Source organism: Carassius carassius, chromosome 39 (assembly GCF_963082965.1).
Source record: "Carassius carassius chromosome 39, fCarCar2.1, whole genome shotgun sequence".
Lineage (NCBI taxonomy): Eukaryota > Metazoa > Chordata > Actinopteri > Cypriniformes > Cyprinidae > Carassius > Carassius carassius.
In genome coordinates, this window is record NC_081793.1 from 17,858,159 (window position 1) to 17,872,665 (window position 14,507).

The following is a 14,507-nucleotide window of genomic DNA, read 5'->3' on the forward strand; positions in this document are numbered from 1 at the left end:
TACTGTCTTTAGATGATCAATGAACCCCTAAATAAATAATAAAAAGCAAAGGAATATCATTGGGTCTTCCTCATAATTAAACATAAATTATAAAATTGCCTGTGATCTGGGCACATTTCATGTATTCATTTGGTACAATTGTTTTGCATACAATTTTATATATATATATATATTGTGTGTGTGTACAGATATACAAAAAAGAAAAGAATAAAACAAGTACAAAGAAGAATGTTTCCTATGAATAATTTAATGATAATAAATAAAAATATAAAATGGATATTGATGTTAAAAAAATAACATTCAGCTCTAATTGACGTTTGTAGTTTGTACAAAGGGTGTGTGACCGAGTGCTGCAGAAGGTGGGACCAAGAGCCTTGCACTACCACGAGGGGGCCCGATGCAATGCAGTAACACAGGAGCATCAGCAGTCCAAAAGCTTCGCAGGACAGGCGGGAGCGCGCAGTGTCGCGAACGCGCACTCACTCACCCACAGAGACAGACTGCGATTGGAAGCGCGAGGCGGTTCAGATCGTGTGTTGTGTATTGCAGCCGCGCAGTATCTTTTCACGCAAGTGCCGAGGATCGCAAGGGAAAAGTTTATTTCAAAGACTCTCCAATTAACGGGCATGACCGCTCCCAGATCCCCCTGAACGCCAGGTCAGTATGAGCAGGTTCTGCATTCATTCCTATGCTTCAAATACGCATTGTTGAAAATATGAAGAGTTGCATTGTTGGGACCATTGGAACTGATTGTTGCACAGCGGTTCGTTACCCTGCGGCCAACCACGAAAGCCGCTTTGGGGATCCGTGGTCGGGGAACCTGCTGTCGTGCTGCGGCAAAATGCCCCCATCGGGTTTTTAAATTACACCCATGTGTTTCAACACGCAGTTCCCTCGTATTGAGACCTAGTCTCGTTTTTTATCTAATGTGATTTGGATAGTTTAGACTTATAATGTGCTTTATGTGCAATAATGATTGAATTGTCTTGTGAGTAATAAGCTGTCATCAGTCAAAACGGCGCAAACGCTTCGTCAAAGTTATTATGGGCAATGTTAGAGAATAAGCCTAGTATCTGCATTTGGCATGCTGTTTTTTTCCCTTTGAAAACTATTTGTAGGCGTTATTGTTATGACACAGCATTAGTTTCAGCGAGCTGTAATTAAGCACAGTAAGCATTTCCAGAACTGTTGGTTGTGTACTTTTGTAGTTTGTTTGAAAGTTTATGGGCCGAGCGACCCTTCCCCCTTTCTTCTCCCGGCCTCCCGGTCTCCTTCGTCCGGGGAGGGATTGCACTGGCGACCGTGATGAGTAAGAGTGCAGCCGGTACCCCAAATAAAGGCGGGTTACCAGGGGAAACGGAGCTCTCTAGTTCTGGACTGGGTTGCTGGGGGGGATAGTGTCGAGCTCATCTGCATCAGTCTTGAATGAACCGCTGGGACAAAGACAAATACTATTTGACGTGAGAACCTGACGGCTGAAAATCACTTCACTAGTAATGTGGATAATGCGTTGCGTATCCCGCCTGCAAGGTCACTTTGTGTTCACGGCTGCTAAGTGGCTCAGTAGATTAGACAACAAACCCGTTTTGTGCTGGCTGGCTTTGTCCACCCTTGGTGTTTGTTTGTCGAAAGAAGAAAACAGGGAGCCAGTTAGAAAGATGAATGACATTTTTGAGCATCAAGACATTACCAGGCACATATAAGACACTTTTTAAGCAACAGCTATTTAAAATCCATGCATGTTTTGTTGTTGTGTGAGACCTGTCGGATTTGTTTGATAAACTATAGTTTAGTATAAAATTATTATGGACTAGCATGAAAAGGGGCTTATTTTTAAACAACGAATATTTAAACCCCCTTAAAGATTGTTTAGCCTGTTCCATGCACTTCACAGGTTTTAACCTACAAATTAATTTTAAGTAAGCATTACAATGTCAACGAATGTCACACAGTAGGCTACAGGTGGTCACCACAGAATAAATAGAATATCACTTTGACATGTTATCTATTAAGGAAAAAAAGCTGTAGTTCTTATAGTTCAGATGTGGGTGAAAGTCATGTCATGGAATGAGAGACCATGTCTTATGCCTGATCTATTAGTGATGGACACTGTGACATTAGTAGTGTCGGGTTCTTGTAATAGGTAACTGGACTAAATGAATTGTTAATGCTGATATCAGTTTTTATTCTGATGGTATATCTCAGTCATTCACTTTCATTTAAATAGCATGAAATGGTTTGCAAAACTTCTCTAGAATTTCCTTTGTTTGTTGTTGTTGCTTACAAATCACCTGAAAACTGATTCAGAACACTTGTTATTTTGCACTGGTGACAGTGTTTGTGAGTGTAATCCTGGCCAATCTCAGGATCCCTCAAGCACAGATTGGGATTCAGAATGTTTTCTGGCTAGACCAGATGTCCATATGTAAACACCGTGGACAATTGCAGGGTTATGTTCCCAGGTTCCAAGTTTAGATAGACAGGTAGTTGTGTTTTGTGTGAAAAGAAAAAAATAAACTATCACAAACCTCTCGTCATGATGTTTGTCTTTCTAGTAAATTTACAAAATTTGCTGAATTGAAAGTAGGTCATGTTGGCCTTTAGTGCTGCTAAATGTTATGTAATAGTCAAGACCACTGTGTAACAGTGCAAATGTCACACTACAAGCGTCTTATAGGGAAAAAAAGATTAAATTCAACAGATGCCTATATTTGATCAGGTATATATGTTAATGACTTAAAATTTTCTTTGTGTTGCTTATCCCCGTTTATCTTCTCTATTTTGCAAATCAAATTAATCTCTGGGTTTATGGTATCGGAGTCTAGTCTAGTATAATATTTGATCATTTTTCTTCAAGCTTTAGTATTATGCTTAAGTCATATGTGTAGGGCTGCAACTAACGATTATTTTGATAATCGATTAATCTGTCGATTATTTTTACGATTAATCGGTTTATGTGCTTATATTTTAGTTTTTTCCATTTTTTCCCCAAGTAAATTATTAATAAATGGTCTTTATCCTTCAGCATAGATTTTTAAGAGATTTTAACCATTTTGCATTGTCATATCCTCATTAAAAATATACCTGGAGTTGTTTTATTGTGTTAGTAATCCTTTGTCGAACTCTTCTGCAATCAAAACACTGACCCATACTCTAGCAAATTTCACAAGGAGATATCAAATGTTTTCACCATGGCAGTCCTTAGAGCTCCTAAAGTAGTTTAACATCCCGGACAAAGCTTATTAAGGAATCTTTCAGAACATATTTTCACGAAGAATAAGGATAAAACAGAATAAAATTGCAGTGCATTGTATTTTATTATTTACTGGAAAACAGCTTTATAGCTTTTGCTGTGAAATTGTAAACAATCCTTCGAAAAAAGTGCCAATGGCATGAAACCTGAATGGAACTCACAATTTAAAGTAAAATCCATCAGAAGGTGGTCCAGAAAAAAAAATTGGACACACACAAAAAACCTGCTGTGTGAAAAAGACATTTATCTCTCTCATTCAGTCATAATTAGGCTGCACGACTGAATTTTGAACTGGTAAACGACAAACTGATCACAGAACATGTTTGTAAAGCTTTAAATGTTAACTGTTAAAAAGCAATGTTATCAGCTTTTACGACTAAACATTTGCAAACAACATTGTACTGGAGAATCTGCACAAATGAAAGTCTTAGGGGCCGTTCACATATCGCGCCTAAAAACGCGTGGAAAACGCTAGGCGCACCGCTTTCTCCTCCTTTCCAAAGCGCTCGTGCAGAAGCGCCCCTGAGGCGTCTGCCTTTGATAAGCAACCATGACGTGCTCTCTCCTTGAAGACGCGGAAATTTCAGCAAAGGATAAATGGATTTGCAGCTCAAAAAATCGCTTGCAGTAGCTCTGCTACTAAATTTATTTCAAAATGGAAATCCATATACAACTATGATCAGCTGTTCCTTTCATCTTGACTGAGCTTTTAACGTTGTTACGGGAAAGGATGAAGCTGATTGGTTAGTTCTTGTCACATGACCCGCGGTGCGCTTGCTGCATTCTAAAAGTTGAAATGTTTTAACTCGATGCGGTGTTGGAAATAACGAACTTGGGCGCGCAAAAGACGCGATATGTGAACGTCCCCTTAAACAGTTCCGTAGTGCAGAGTTTACAGGTTACTCTTCTTTTTTGAAGGCTCAAAGTAAAGTATTCCCACATCCTGCTGAATGCTGCAGAGACGCTGTTCGGGAAGCACGTGACAAAACGAGGCCAGCTATTGGCTATTCGCTACTTCTCCTGTTGTACTGGCTGAGTAAAACCTCCGGTGGCTCATTACTGCCACACTTTGGTCACCGCAGATTTGAAATATGCACGAAATGAGCCGCTTACGGCAAATAAAAGTTATTTAGCAACGAATCGATGACTAAATTAGTTGACAACTATTTTAATAATCGATTTTAATCGATTAAATCGATTCGTTGTTTCAGCTCTACATATGTGTAAATTCAAAGAGAGCTTCAATCAAATGTTAATAGTATCCTGTCATTTGAAATAGCTACAATGCTGCATTTAATGTGTCTCTTAACTGTTTTAGCATTATTATTTTGCATTTGTAATGGGTGCTAATATGGTGGTATTGATATAAATCTCTTTGACGTTCTGAGTTGCTTGAAGCCCAGACAGTGAAACTTCATAGACACTTTTTCACAGTGTATATTACTGATACGTAAGAGATACGGTCAAACTGAATAGAAATGGCAAGTTCCTCCTGCAAAATGATATGGGATTTCTGTTCGAGTGACAGTCTTCCTTATCTTGTAGAAAAGTTGTTAGTAATTTCTCCACACGCTGACCACACTGACACTGCACTCACACCCAGAGGAGACCTTCCATCTGCTTCTTGTTTATAGAAGATTCACTTTGGTTTGCAGTCAAGTCCCCAAATGGGAGCCACATGTTAGATTTGAGATCCTTGTGTGCTACTTTTTCGACTGAATTAGTCTGTTTGCTCGCTTTAATGAAGATGTGCTTTATTGTTTAAAAAGTGTTGATAAGAGTTGCCTAAAGCTGTCTTAATGTTGGTGGAAAACTCATCAGAGTTTTCTCCTGTGATCCTCCTCTCTGTGGTGTTTAAATAATAATAAATCTTTTTTAATGTAATTGTTTCCCTTACTCATCAGAAATCATTGAATGCCTTTATTCCTCCGACTTCCTTTATGTGATAACAGTACAATCCAAGCTTTCAAATGTGAATGACTCCTGTGGATCTTGTGTGCAAATGTGGATGTCATTGGCAGAGGGAGAAGGTAGACTATGTTTAGACTGTTTAGCTTAGGGTTTGTGGTGTCTAGAGAGGATAGAGAAGCCTATTTTAGCAAGCAGATAGACAGGCTTATTGTAAACTTTGCTATTCGGGTGGTGGGTTACTATTTCCACAAAATTATCAAGCAGCACCTTTTTTTAGTAGGCCTATAGATAATAATTCTTGAACGTGAAATCAGCAGATTAGAATGATATCTGAAGGATTGTGTGACACAGAAGTCTGACACTGAAAATTCAGCTTTGTCATCACAGGAGGGAATTACATTTTAAAATCAATTTAAATAGAAGGCAGTTATTATAAATTGTAATAATTTTAATCAACTAAATGCAGCCTTGGTAAGCAAAAGATACTTATTTCAAAAATAAAAAGCCTTACCAACCCTCAAACATTTGAACTGCATCAGTAGAGACTTATTTGTTAAGAAAACCAGTTGTTTTTTGTTTCTATTGTGGTTTATTAATAGCTGTTTTATAGTACCTCTCTCGGTCTCATACAGAATAATTTCAGTTCAGTTCGAATCTTCGGAGTTCAGTTTGGCATGTTTCCCTTATGGTATCATTTCACAATAAGAGGCCATTCACGCAGGAGATCTTTGCAGAGCAGTAGAATAAAAAAAACTGCAGAATCTAGGGACACATTTTGTACGTTTTTAGATTGACTTGTCAAGGTACTGCAAGATACGCAAGGTGCGAGTGCAACAGTCAAACATAGCGCATGTTTCCAACAGTGCGAGAATGCAAAAACTTCAGCATTTTGTTTTCTTAGTGTGGTATTTGGTGTTTGTTTTAATCAGCTTCCCTTCTAGATCTTGTTCCTTTTGTATAGTGGCTGTTGTAGGGCTTGATGAAGTATGTATGAAATGAAAAGATGGGAGAGTTTGAAGTTGCTGCCAAGGCTGGCACGAGTCTTTAGTGCAGAATGTGAAGACAGAGGGAGAGTATAGATTGCCTTCAGCTCCATACATGGTTAAATCAATGCTGGGTCAACTGTCTTGTCTACTAAAGAGAATGGAGAGAAACGGGCTAAAACAACAGGCTGCAGTTTCATGAGATCTAAGTTCACAATTCAAAGCTTGATCAAGAATCAAAAGGTTTATGGAGCTCAAGCTTATCGATGAAAGCCAGCTGTGTCCTACTGCACATGATCAGGAAGATAGTTGCTAATATTTTAGAAAAGATGAGCAAAACCATATAAAGCAAACTGTATTGCAAGTGAATTGTTTAATTGTGGCTCTATGCCTGACTCAACAGTGCAAGGTTTTCTCAGTGGAGGGATCAGTGTAGTCTGTGTCTGGTTACAGTATTCAGTTTCATTCGGTCTTATAACCTCTGTCAGTCCCTCTCCTCCATGGCTATTTTGAGAGGTGCCTTATGTCACATCAAATCCACATCTAAAATTTGACAGCACCGCATGGCTTCCCACTCACTGAGAAGGTTGTATAATATTTGTTGCTATTTTGAAATGTTCAGTAAACCCCTCAGCTTCTTTGACTGACCGTTTAAGGACAGGCTGTGGATTAACTAGCTATAAGTAGAGAGGGTGTCATTGCTTAACTAAGAGTGTGTGCTGTCTTTTTTTTGGGGGGGGAGGGGGGGTGTCTTTAAAATGTTAGTTTCCCGTAACCAAACTTTGCAGTTGGCAAAGAGTCTGATAATTGTTTTTATGTTCAGTCAGTGTTTAGGATGTTGTACTATTTTGGCTAAATCAATTAAAAAGTAAAACACTAAAGTTAAAATCAATCTTTTGAAATACACTACCATTCAAAGTTTGGGCTTGGTCTTGATTATTTTTGCGAGAAGTTTCTTATGCTCAGCTAGGCTGCATTTATTTGATCTAAAATGCTAAATAACAGTTAAATTGTGAAATATTGTTTTCTATTTTAATATATTATAAAATGTAATTTATTCCTGTGATGGCAAAGCTGTTTTTCAGCAGCTATTTATCCAGTCTTTTTCACATTATCCTACAGGAAATTATTCTAATATGCTGTTTTGGTACACAAGAAACATTTCTTATTATTTTTTATCATTGTTGAAAACAGTTGTGCTGCTTAATATTTGTGGAAACTGTAATAACATGTTTGTTTGTTTTTTTTTGTTAGTTTTGTTTTAGGATTCTTTGAGTAGAACAAAAGAACAGCGTTCATTTGAAATATATATTTTTTTTCAGTAAAAGACTCAATTGTCACACTTAGTCTGTTAAATCTAAATTAATCAATTAAAAAATCGTAAACACACTCATGCACCGTAAACTTTTGAACAATAGTGTTTAATGTAGACAATATTTTAAATGGTATGTTTCAAAGACCTTTGCACCACACCTATCAGAAGTAGCCAGAAAATCCAGCCAATCAGATTACAGCTGGCCAGACCTTTTTGTGCATAATACGGATGCATCAGACGGTCAGAGTGGGATATTTTTTTCTGTACAGAAGGGCTGAAAGTACAAAGGGGAAATAAAAGTAAGAGTGAATCCAGTCACTCTTTATGTCTGGCTTAAGGCTGTCACAATCCATCATCTTTAAGCACCATATGTGAACATGACAGTGTATATTTAACCTAAGAATGCTTGAGGGGGATTGTGTACATGTGAGAGAGGGATATGGGGCCAAACAGATGCATGCTGACAGTAGAAAGAGATCTGCAGGCAATACTCTGGAAAACATCACTCAGGTCACTCAGAGATCTTTGTGTGTTAGTGAGCGCTCTTGTGCTTCTTGAGACTTGTCATTGCCATTTGATCATAGGATTACTGATATGTTGGTTGCCATGGCATCTTCACACATGATTGGGTTACTATGTGGCTGCCGTCAATGCTAGAAAGTACAGTAGCACATTTATTTTTAAGTGTGCATATGTGTGCTTGTTTTAATTTCCGTAGATCCAATCTGTCAAGGTTGGTATTGATTAATAGCATCACAGTTTTCAACACGCATCTCTTTTCAAAGTATGTGCTAACAGTCTCGTTCTCTTTTTTTTGCAGTTGAGCAAGAGATGTGGATCCACTTACAGTCTGGCTTCTGAATAACGCTCGGACAGATTGAGCCATGACAGAACGGGATGGCCGCTGTGATTTTTCACTCACCCCAGGGCAGGTATATATCGAGGTGGAGTACGATTATGAGTACAAGGTGAAAGATAGACTCATCTCCATACGGCAGGGAGAATGCTACATGTTGGTTTGCAAAACCAATGAGGACTGGTGGCAAGTTCGTCGGGATGAGGGCACCAAGGCTTTTTACGTTCCTGCTCAGTATGTCCGAGAAGTCCGGCGCGCCCTTATGCCGCCACCCAAACCTCGCACGAAGCCCCCCAATGTTCTTGAAATCAGCCAGTGCCGATTGTCGAATGAAAATCTCAACCAACGTGCTCCTACGGAAAGGTACAGCTTCAGCAGGCCATCTCCTTCGACGACGCCTTCCCCGTTACCAGGTCAACAGACCTCGCCTTTGTTGTTTCGAGACACCAATCAGAACTCTGGGATGAAGAGCGTTGTTGCCCAGCTCACTCTGCTTAACAACAACAACCATCATTGCTATCACCATGGCAACCCCACAGTTCCACAAGGGCGAGCAGAATCCCCTCCACGAGAGCAAGGTTGCCAGAGGAAGCTCCCAGGCGGCTTGTCTGTGGACACGGACGGAAGCGTGTCACCAGCAGATGGGTTGGAGAAAATGAGAAATGACTCTGAATCTGGAGATGAGCTCAGCAGCAGCTCTACCGAACACATACAGGTAAGAATGAGTGTCGTTCGCCCTCCTCCTCCTCCTTCCTCTCCCATGCTATCGTTCTCTCTCACTCTCTCTCCCAAACTTGCCCATGTTCTCCTTTTATCTCTTTCAGTGTTGTCTTCAGCTTTCATTCTCTGCATTTCCTGCACTTATCTTTGCCAGATATGCTCTCATCTCCTTTTCATCCTTTGACTGTCATTATCTATTTCTGTAACACTGTTCTGACAATTACTACGAGACGAATCTAACATTGCCTCCTCAAACCTTTTCCTTTATCCCTCGGGGTTGCCTCTGACATTTGCAGTGGCGCGTCGTCTTTTCTATCAAGTTAAATTGGATTCATCAGTGTCTTTCTCTCCTCTACGTGCATCCCTTTCTTTCTGCTGCGTGACACTTGTTCAGAAAGAGATGTAGTTTGTCCTCTGCTATGGATGTGGAAATTGTGGCCACCTCACAGGGTTTGGTTTATACAATAAGAGACTTAATTGAAAACACAAAAAACACTTGTTGTGCTTTTGTAAAGTAATTTTTCAAGTAATTTTTTTTTTTCATTTTGGAGTGATTGAGCTTGCTTTTTGAGTGAATCTTGTGGAATTGAGTGGTTAGTCTTTGTTTCTACCCTCCTCCCCCATTTCTCTCTCTATCTTTCTCTCTTAAAAGAGGGTGCTGCTGGGGAACAAAGGGGATTGTGGGAGAATAGAAAGTAGGTCATATCTGGCTAGATCATGTTGTTGGCCCGTTTTGTGTTTGTATATATGTGAAAGAGATGGAAAGATGCACATTGAGAAGTTTGGATCCAATGGGTTGTATATGCATCAGATCATCATTGTGAGCAATAAGGACAATAAGCATGCTCGTCTGTGTGAGTTATAAACCTGTAGCTTCTCATGTATATTGAGCTGATGGGTTGGCACATTGGTTGAAACTTTAATTACTGGTCTTGGTCAATTAAATCAAGATTTCTAGACACTTAATGGTTGCTTTTTAAATGAGAATAATCATGATGCTCCTCAAAGTCAGGTTCCAGACAGTGTCTTAACCACGCACCAGTGTATGTGTGCTTAAAGGGACATACAGTGCGCTGGGCTTTTGAGGGGTTTGTCCATGTCACGCTTTGTCCATTAGGGTCAGCTGATAAATCATGTGATTACTTAATCAGCTCTTCAACAACTATCCCTCATAGACAAAGAACATTTGCCCTCGAGATCTCATTCATTACATCTGCTATGTATGATGTTTGGTTTAAAAGAGCAATTCACCCAAAAATGTCAATTTTTTTTTGTCATTACTGAGCCTCATGTGGTTCCAAATGCTTAAAGCACCCTTGTGAAGCCATAAAATAGCTTTTTAAGTTATTTTAAATTAATATTTGCTGAAAATCGCCCCCCCTTCCCTCGCCTATTGTCCCCTCTGACTCTTTTTCAGTTAATAATAAAAATGTAATGTTGGTAACATTACAAAACAGAGTAACTGTTTATTTGATATTTTATGGATTTTATATATCCAGGATGGATTTAGGACCCCAATTTTTCGCTTTTTATTATGTTTCAGCTTAATCCTCACCCCCTGAAGAAGATTTGCGCACACACAGACACACACTTTGCCACTCTCACACTCTAACCCACCCCCCCACCCCCAACACACACACACACACACACACACACACTTGTAATTTTATGGACTTTTGTATCTTAGAAGTTTTTCCTTATTCTACATTTATTTTTTATTTTTTATGAAATGTTCAAATAACCTGAAATAATAAGCCATCAGATGACACAGATATACGCTTGACCAGGGAATTAGTAGTATGTTACCTCTCTAATAAAAGATTATGAATGGCTTTTATAACAGAGCAGGGGCTATTCTAACAGGCAGCTGCACAAAATTTCATTCAGCCCCCTCAGTTGGATGTATTCCTTTGTGTGAGTAGTTATTGTCTGCAGTCAAGATTATACTTCAGCTTTGTGTTTCCAGCTGTTTCGGTTTTTTTTTAGTGCATACATAATTTTTTTACCAGCATATCATATTGAATCATTGCCGGTTTTGTTAAAGCCATACGTGATAAGCCCATATAAGTCTTAGAAGTATGTGTGTGTTCGGATTCAGTTTAAATCCTGTAGCTCCTTTCATGCATTGACAGTAAAGGAGGCCTGAGCATTCCTTTCATTCCTGTCCCAGCACAGACACACACACACATACACACACACACACACAAAGACAGACAGACACTGGGTTCAGTTGGATAACCCAATAAAGGCCCACCGATCCTGATGGGCGGAAAACAGCACAGCTCACTCTAATCTAATATTTACTCAAGTATCAAAGATCTCTCGCTCTGTCTCCTTTCTCTTGTTGTTCCTGTCTCTTTTTTTTCCTCAGACTTTAGGCTGAAAGATGGCAGTGTACATCAAATCGATGTGTTTGGGGTTAGGGGGGTTGGGGTTTGGTACCCTCACGCTGTCAGAGCATCTCTGTCTCTCACTCATTCTGTCTCTCTGCTATCGATGAGCACAGCTGACATGTTTTCGAAGCAGAATGTGTTCTGAGGGTAAGGTAGGTTTAGCTTCACAAACACAAATTTAGACTTCTGTTGTTTTCAAATTAAGATAATTAGAATTTCCTAACCTTAAACCTAAAAGAAGACGTTTAATAATTATTAAATGAATCAAGTTTCCACTTTAGGATCGGAATGATTTTTAATGTTTTTGAAAGCAGTCTCTTATGCTCACCAAGTCTGCATTTATTTGATCAAAAATACCTTAAAAACAGTGATATTGTGAAATATTAATATAAGTATTGTCAGTACCCATTACATTAGTCTCACAGTGGGAATCAGGTGGAGCACATCAATAAATGTGTAGTATTCTGTTTTACTACTTTTCAAAATGTATTTATTTATTTATTTTAAATAAAAAAGACTGCTGTCATGTCAGGCCTTGAGTTTTCTTTTCCCTTATAAATTTTCTCCCTGTTTCAACACCATTCTGGTGTTTAAACCAATTCAGACCAGCTGCAATACATCCAGGGACATTTATCTGTGGGAAACGCTGAAGGCCAATCGAAGAGAGAGACAAAACAATGTGCCACTGACTGAACTGAGGTTACCCGTCCCTCACGGGGGTTTCTGACCTTTTGATGATGTTGGACATTATAACAGCATTGCATGAGTGCTATTGTCACGGGGAACGTTCTGCACCTCGGTTTGCTGAGCTGAGGTGCATTAGTGACAATAAAGAACCAGTAATGTAGAACGATCCAGAGTGATCTGCTTGATCTCAAAAACAATTAACCCACCCTCAAATCAAGTGTTTTACGAATGCAAAGATGACATGTAGTTAGCAAACTTACTCATGGATTTTTATTTGTTATGGGCATTTCCTAACATTAATATTACTTGTGCTTAAAGTGGTCTAAATATACCAGTTGTTGACATATCTGTGTGTGTTTAGAAAGAGGAGAGGAAGTACAAGGACACAGGCGCCTGCTGTCCTCGCCTGTGATTGGCTGATGGTTCTCTTCCTCTCTGTTTGTCCTCATAAGTTCATTAATGAAGAGCATATCACTGTGGAGATCGATGTCTTAGTGCTGTGTGTTTCATGCTGCGTCTGAAAGGTCATAATATGTTTGATGTCTCTCTCCAGCATGGATGATTGACACCCGGTTAATTCCTTCAAAGGCGAAAGTTGTTGTTTGTTGATGCTCATGACAAACCAGTCAGGTGAAGAACCAGTCCAGGTAATATTTCACCACAAATTAAAAGAAAGATGTAAGAAATAATTTTTGACTCGGAGAAAATATAACTTGACATTTGTTTTTTCTTTACAACAGTTGCTTTTTTTTTACTAAGCAGTTTTTTATTAGATAAATGTAGTAAAAACAGTAATATTGTGAAATATTATAACAATTCAAAATAATTGTTATATATTTGAATGTTTAATGTGAATTATAGCAAATATTATGTTATTTATTCCTTTGATGGCAAAGCTGAATTTTCATTACTCTGCAGTCTTCAGAAATCATTCTAATATGCTGAATTTGTGCTAAAGAAACATTTCTTCTTATGATTATTATCAGTGTTGAAAATATTTGTGCTGCTCTTTCAGTAAACAATGTTGTAGTTTTTTCTGCTGTCAGTTTAATGCATATTTCTGAATAAAAGTATTTATTTTAAACTTACTAACCCCAAACTTATATATTATATATATATATATATATATATATATTCATCATGGGAGTATGGGTGTGAAATGTGACCTATAAACATGTTTTTGTGTGATTTGTCCAGTCGTGTTTTGGGATGTGTGTATGCATGTTAGTGTTAACAAAGCTGTTAGTTTTAGCCGTCAAGCTAAAAACAAAGAGAAGATCCTGAAGGTGAAGAACTTCACTGCTTTCAGTACTTGACATTTGTGTGTGTACTTTATGTGGAGTCCTCTGTACACACTCCGTTTTCGCCAGCTTTTGGGACTGTGACTCAGTTGAGGCGAAAGGACACAGGAAGTCACTACTGAAGAAGCTTTGTTCGTTGAACTTCCTCTGTCCAGTGTCTGTTTGCACTTTCAGTATTACTTTGTGTTATTTGGGTGCCAGTTTGTGTAAGACCATTACATCTTAAGACCTTTGACCTTATGATGTACTTCCTTTAGCATGCAAATAACACTGCTGATGTTATCCGTTGGCCTTCTTACACCAAACACTACTTGATCACAAAGATTTGTTGTGGGAGCTGTAGATTATGCTGTTGCTAATCTCACTATTACATAAAGAGATGCTTTTGAAATAACCCAGTATTAAGCTGGGGTCCACTGTCAGTTCTTAAAGGGATAGTTCACCTAAAAATGAAAATCTTGTCATCTTTTACTCACTCTCACGTAGTTCTTAACCCTCTGGAGTCGATAAACGCGTATATGCGTTATGAGTCATTTTCTCCTGATAACCCCGAAAACAACTTAAATTACACTTTCAGTTTTGATCGTACAGATAAGAGCAATACATCAAGCGAATCTGTAAAAGGTCTACTTTTTTGTATACAGACATAATAACAACAGAACTTTGTGCACTTATAAAATAAAGATAACAAACAGGGTGTGCTGTCTGCAGCCTTTGTCTTTGCTGATCTTCATTTAGACACGCGTCATTAAAATGAACTATAACTCAGTGAATACTCAACGAAGAGACATGAGAGAGATATCTATAGAAAGCCTGACATGTCTACTTTTAAACTAAACAAGTGCTGCCGAAAACAGATATTCTGTGATAAAGTAATCCATATGAAAACAACGCGATGTCCGTTTTTCACGTCTCCCTTCATTATCTTCTAATGCGACCACGCCCCCGCGCTGAACGCGCTATTCAGATTCTAATGTTTCACTGAAGCGCGTGGCTTGAATACGCCCACACAACAGAAGACAACACAGCGAGACTGTTCTTCAAGGTTTTTTTATTTTACTGTTTGCTTCGCAATGAGAGGAATAAGA

At 38.7% G+C, this 14,507-nt stretch overlaps 1 protein-coding gene across 8 annotated transcripts in view; it reads left to right on the top strand.

Moving 5' to 3' along the window:
- Positions 1-391: 391 nt before the first annotated feature.
- The window catches only part of LOC132121522 (rho GTPase-activating protein 12-like), a 48,013-nt gene continuing 33,897 nt past the window's right edge, over positions 392-14,507 (top strand). For 3 of the 8 annotated variants that reach the window (XM_059531007.1, XM_059531006.1, XM_059531008.1), the window contains exons 1-2: positions 392-657; positions 8,283-9,033. In XM_059531007.1, coding sequence (XP_059386990.1) covers positions 8,347-9,033 — 687 coding nt within the window. In that variant the 5' untranslated portion in view covers positions 392-657; positions 8,283-8,346. The remainder of the gene's footprint in view (positions 658-8,282; positions 9,034-14,507) is intronic. The other 5 variants (XM_059531010.1, XM_059531012.1, XM_059531013.1 and 2 more) reach the window with 3 other exon arrangements.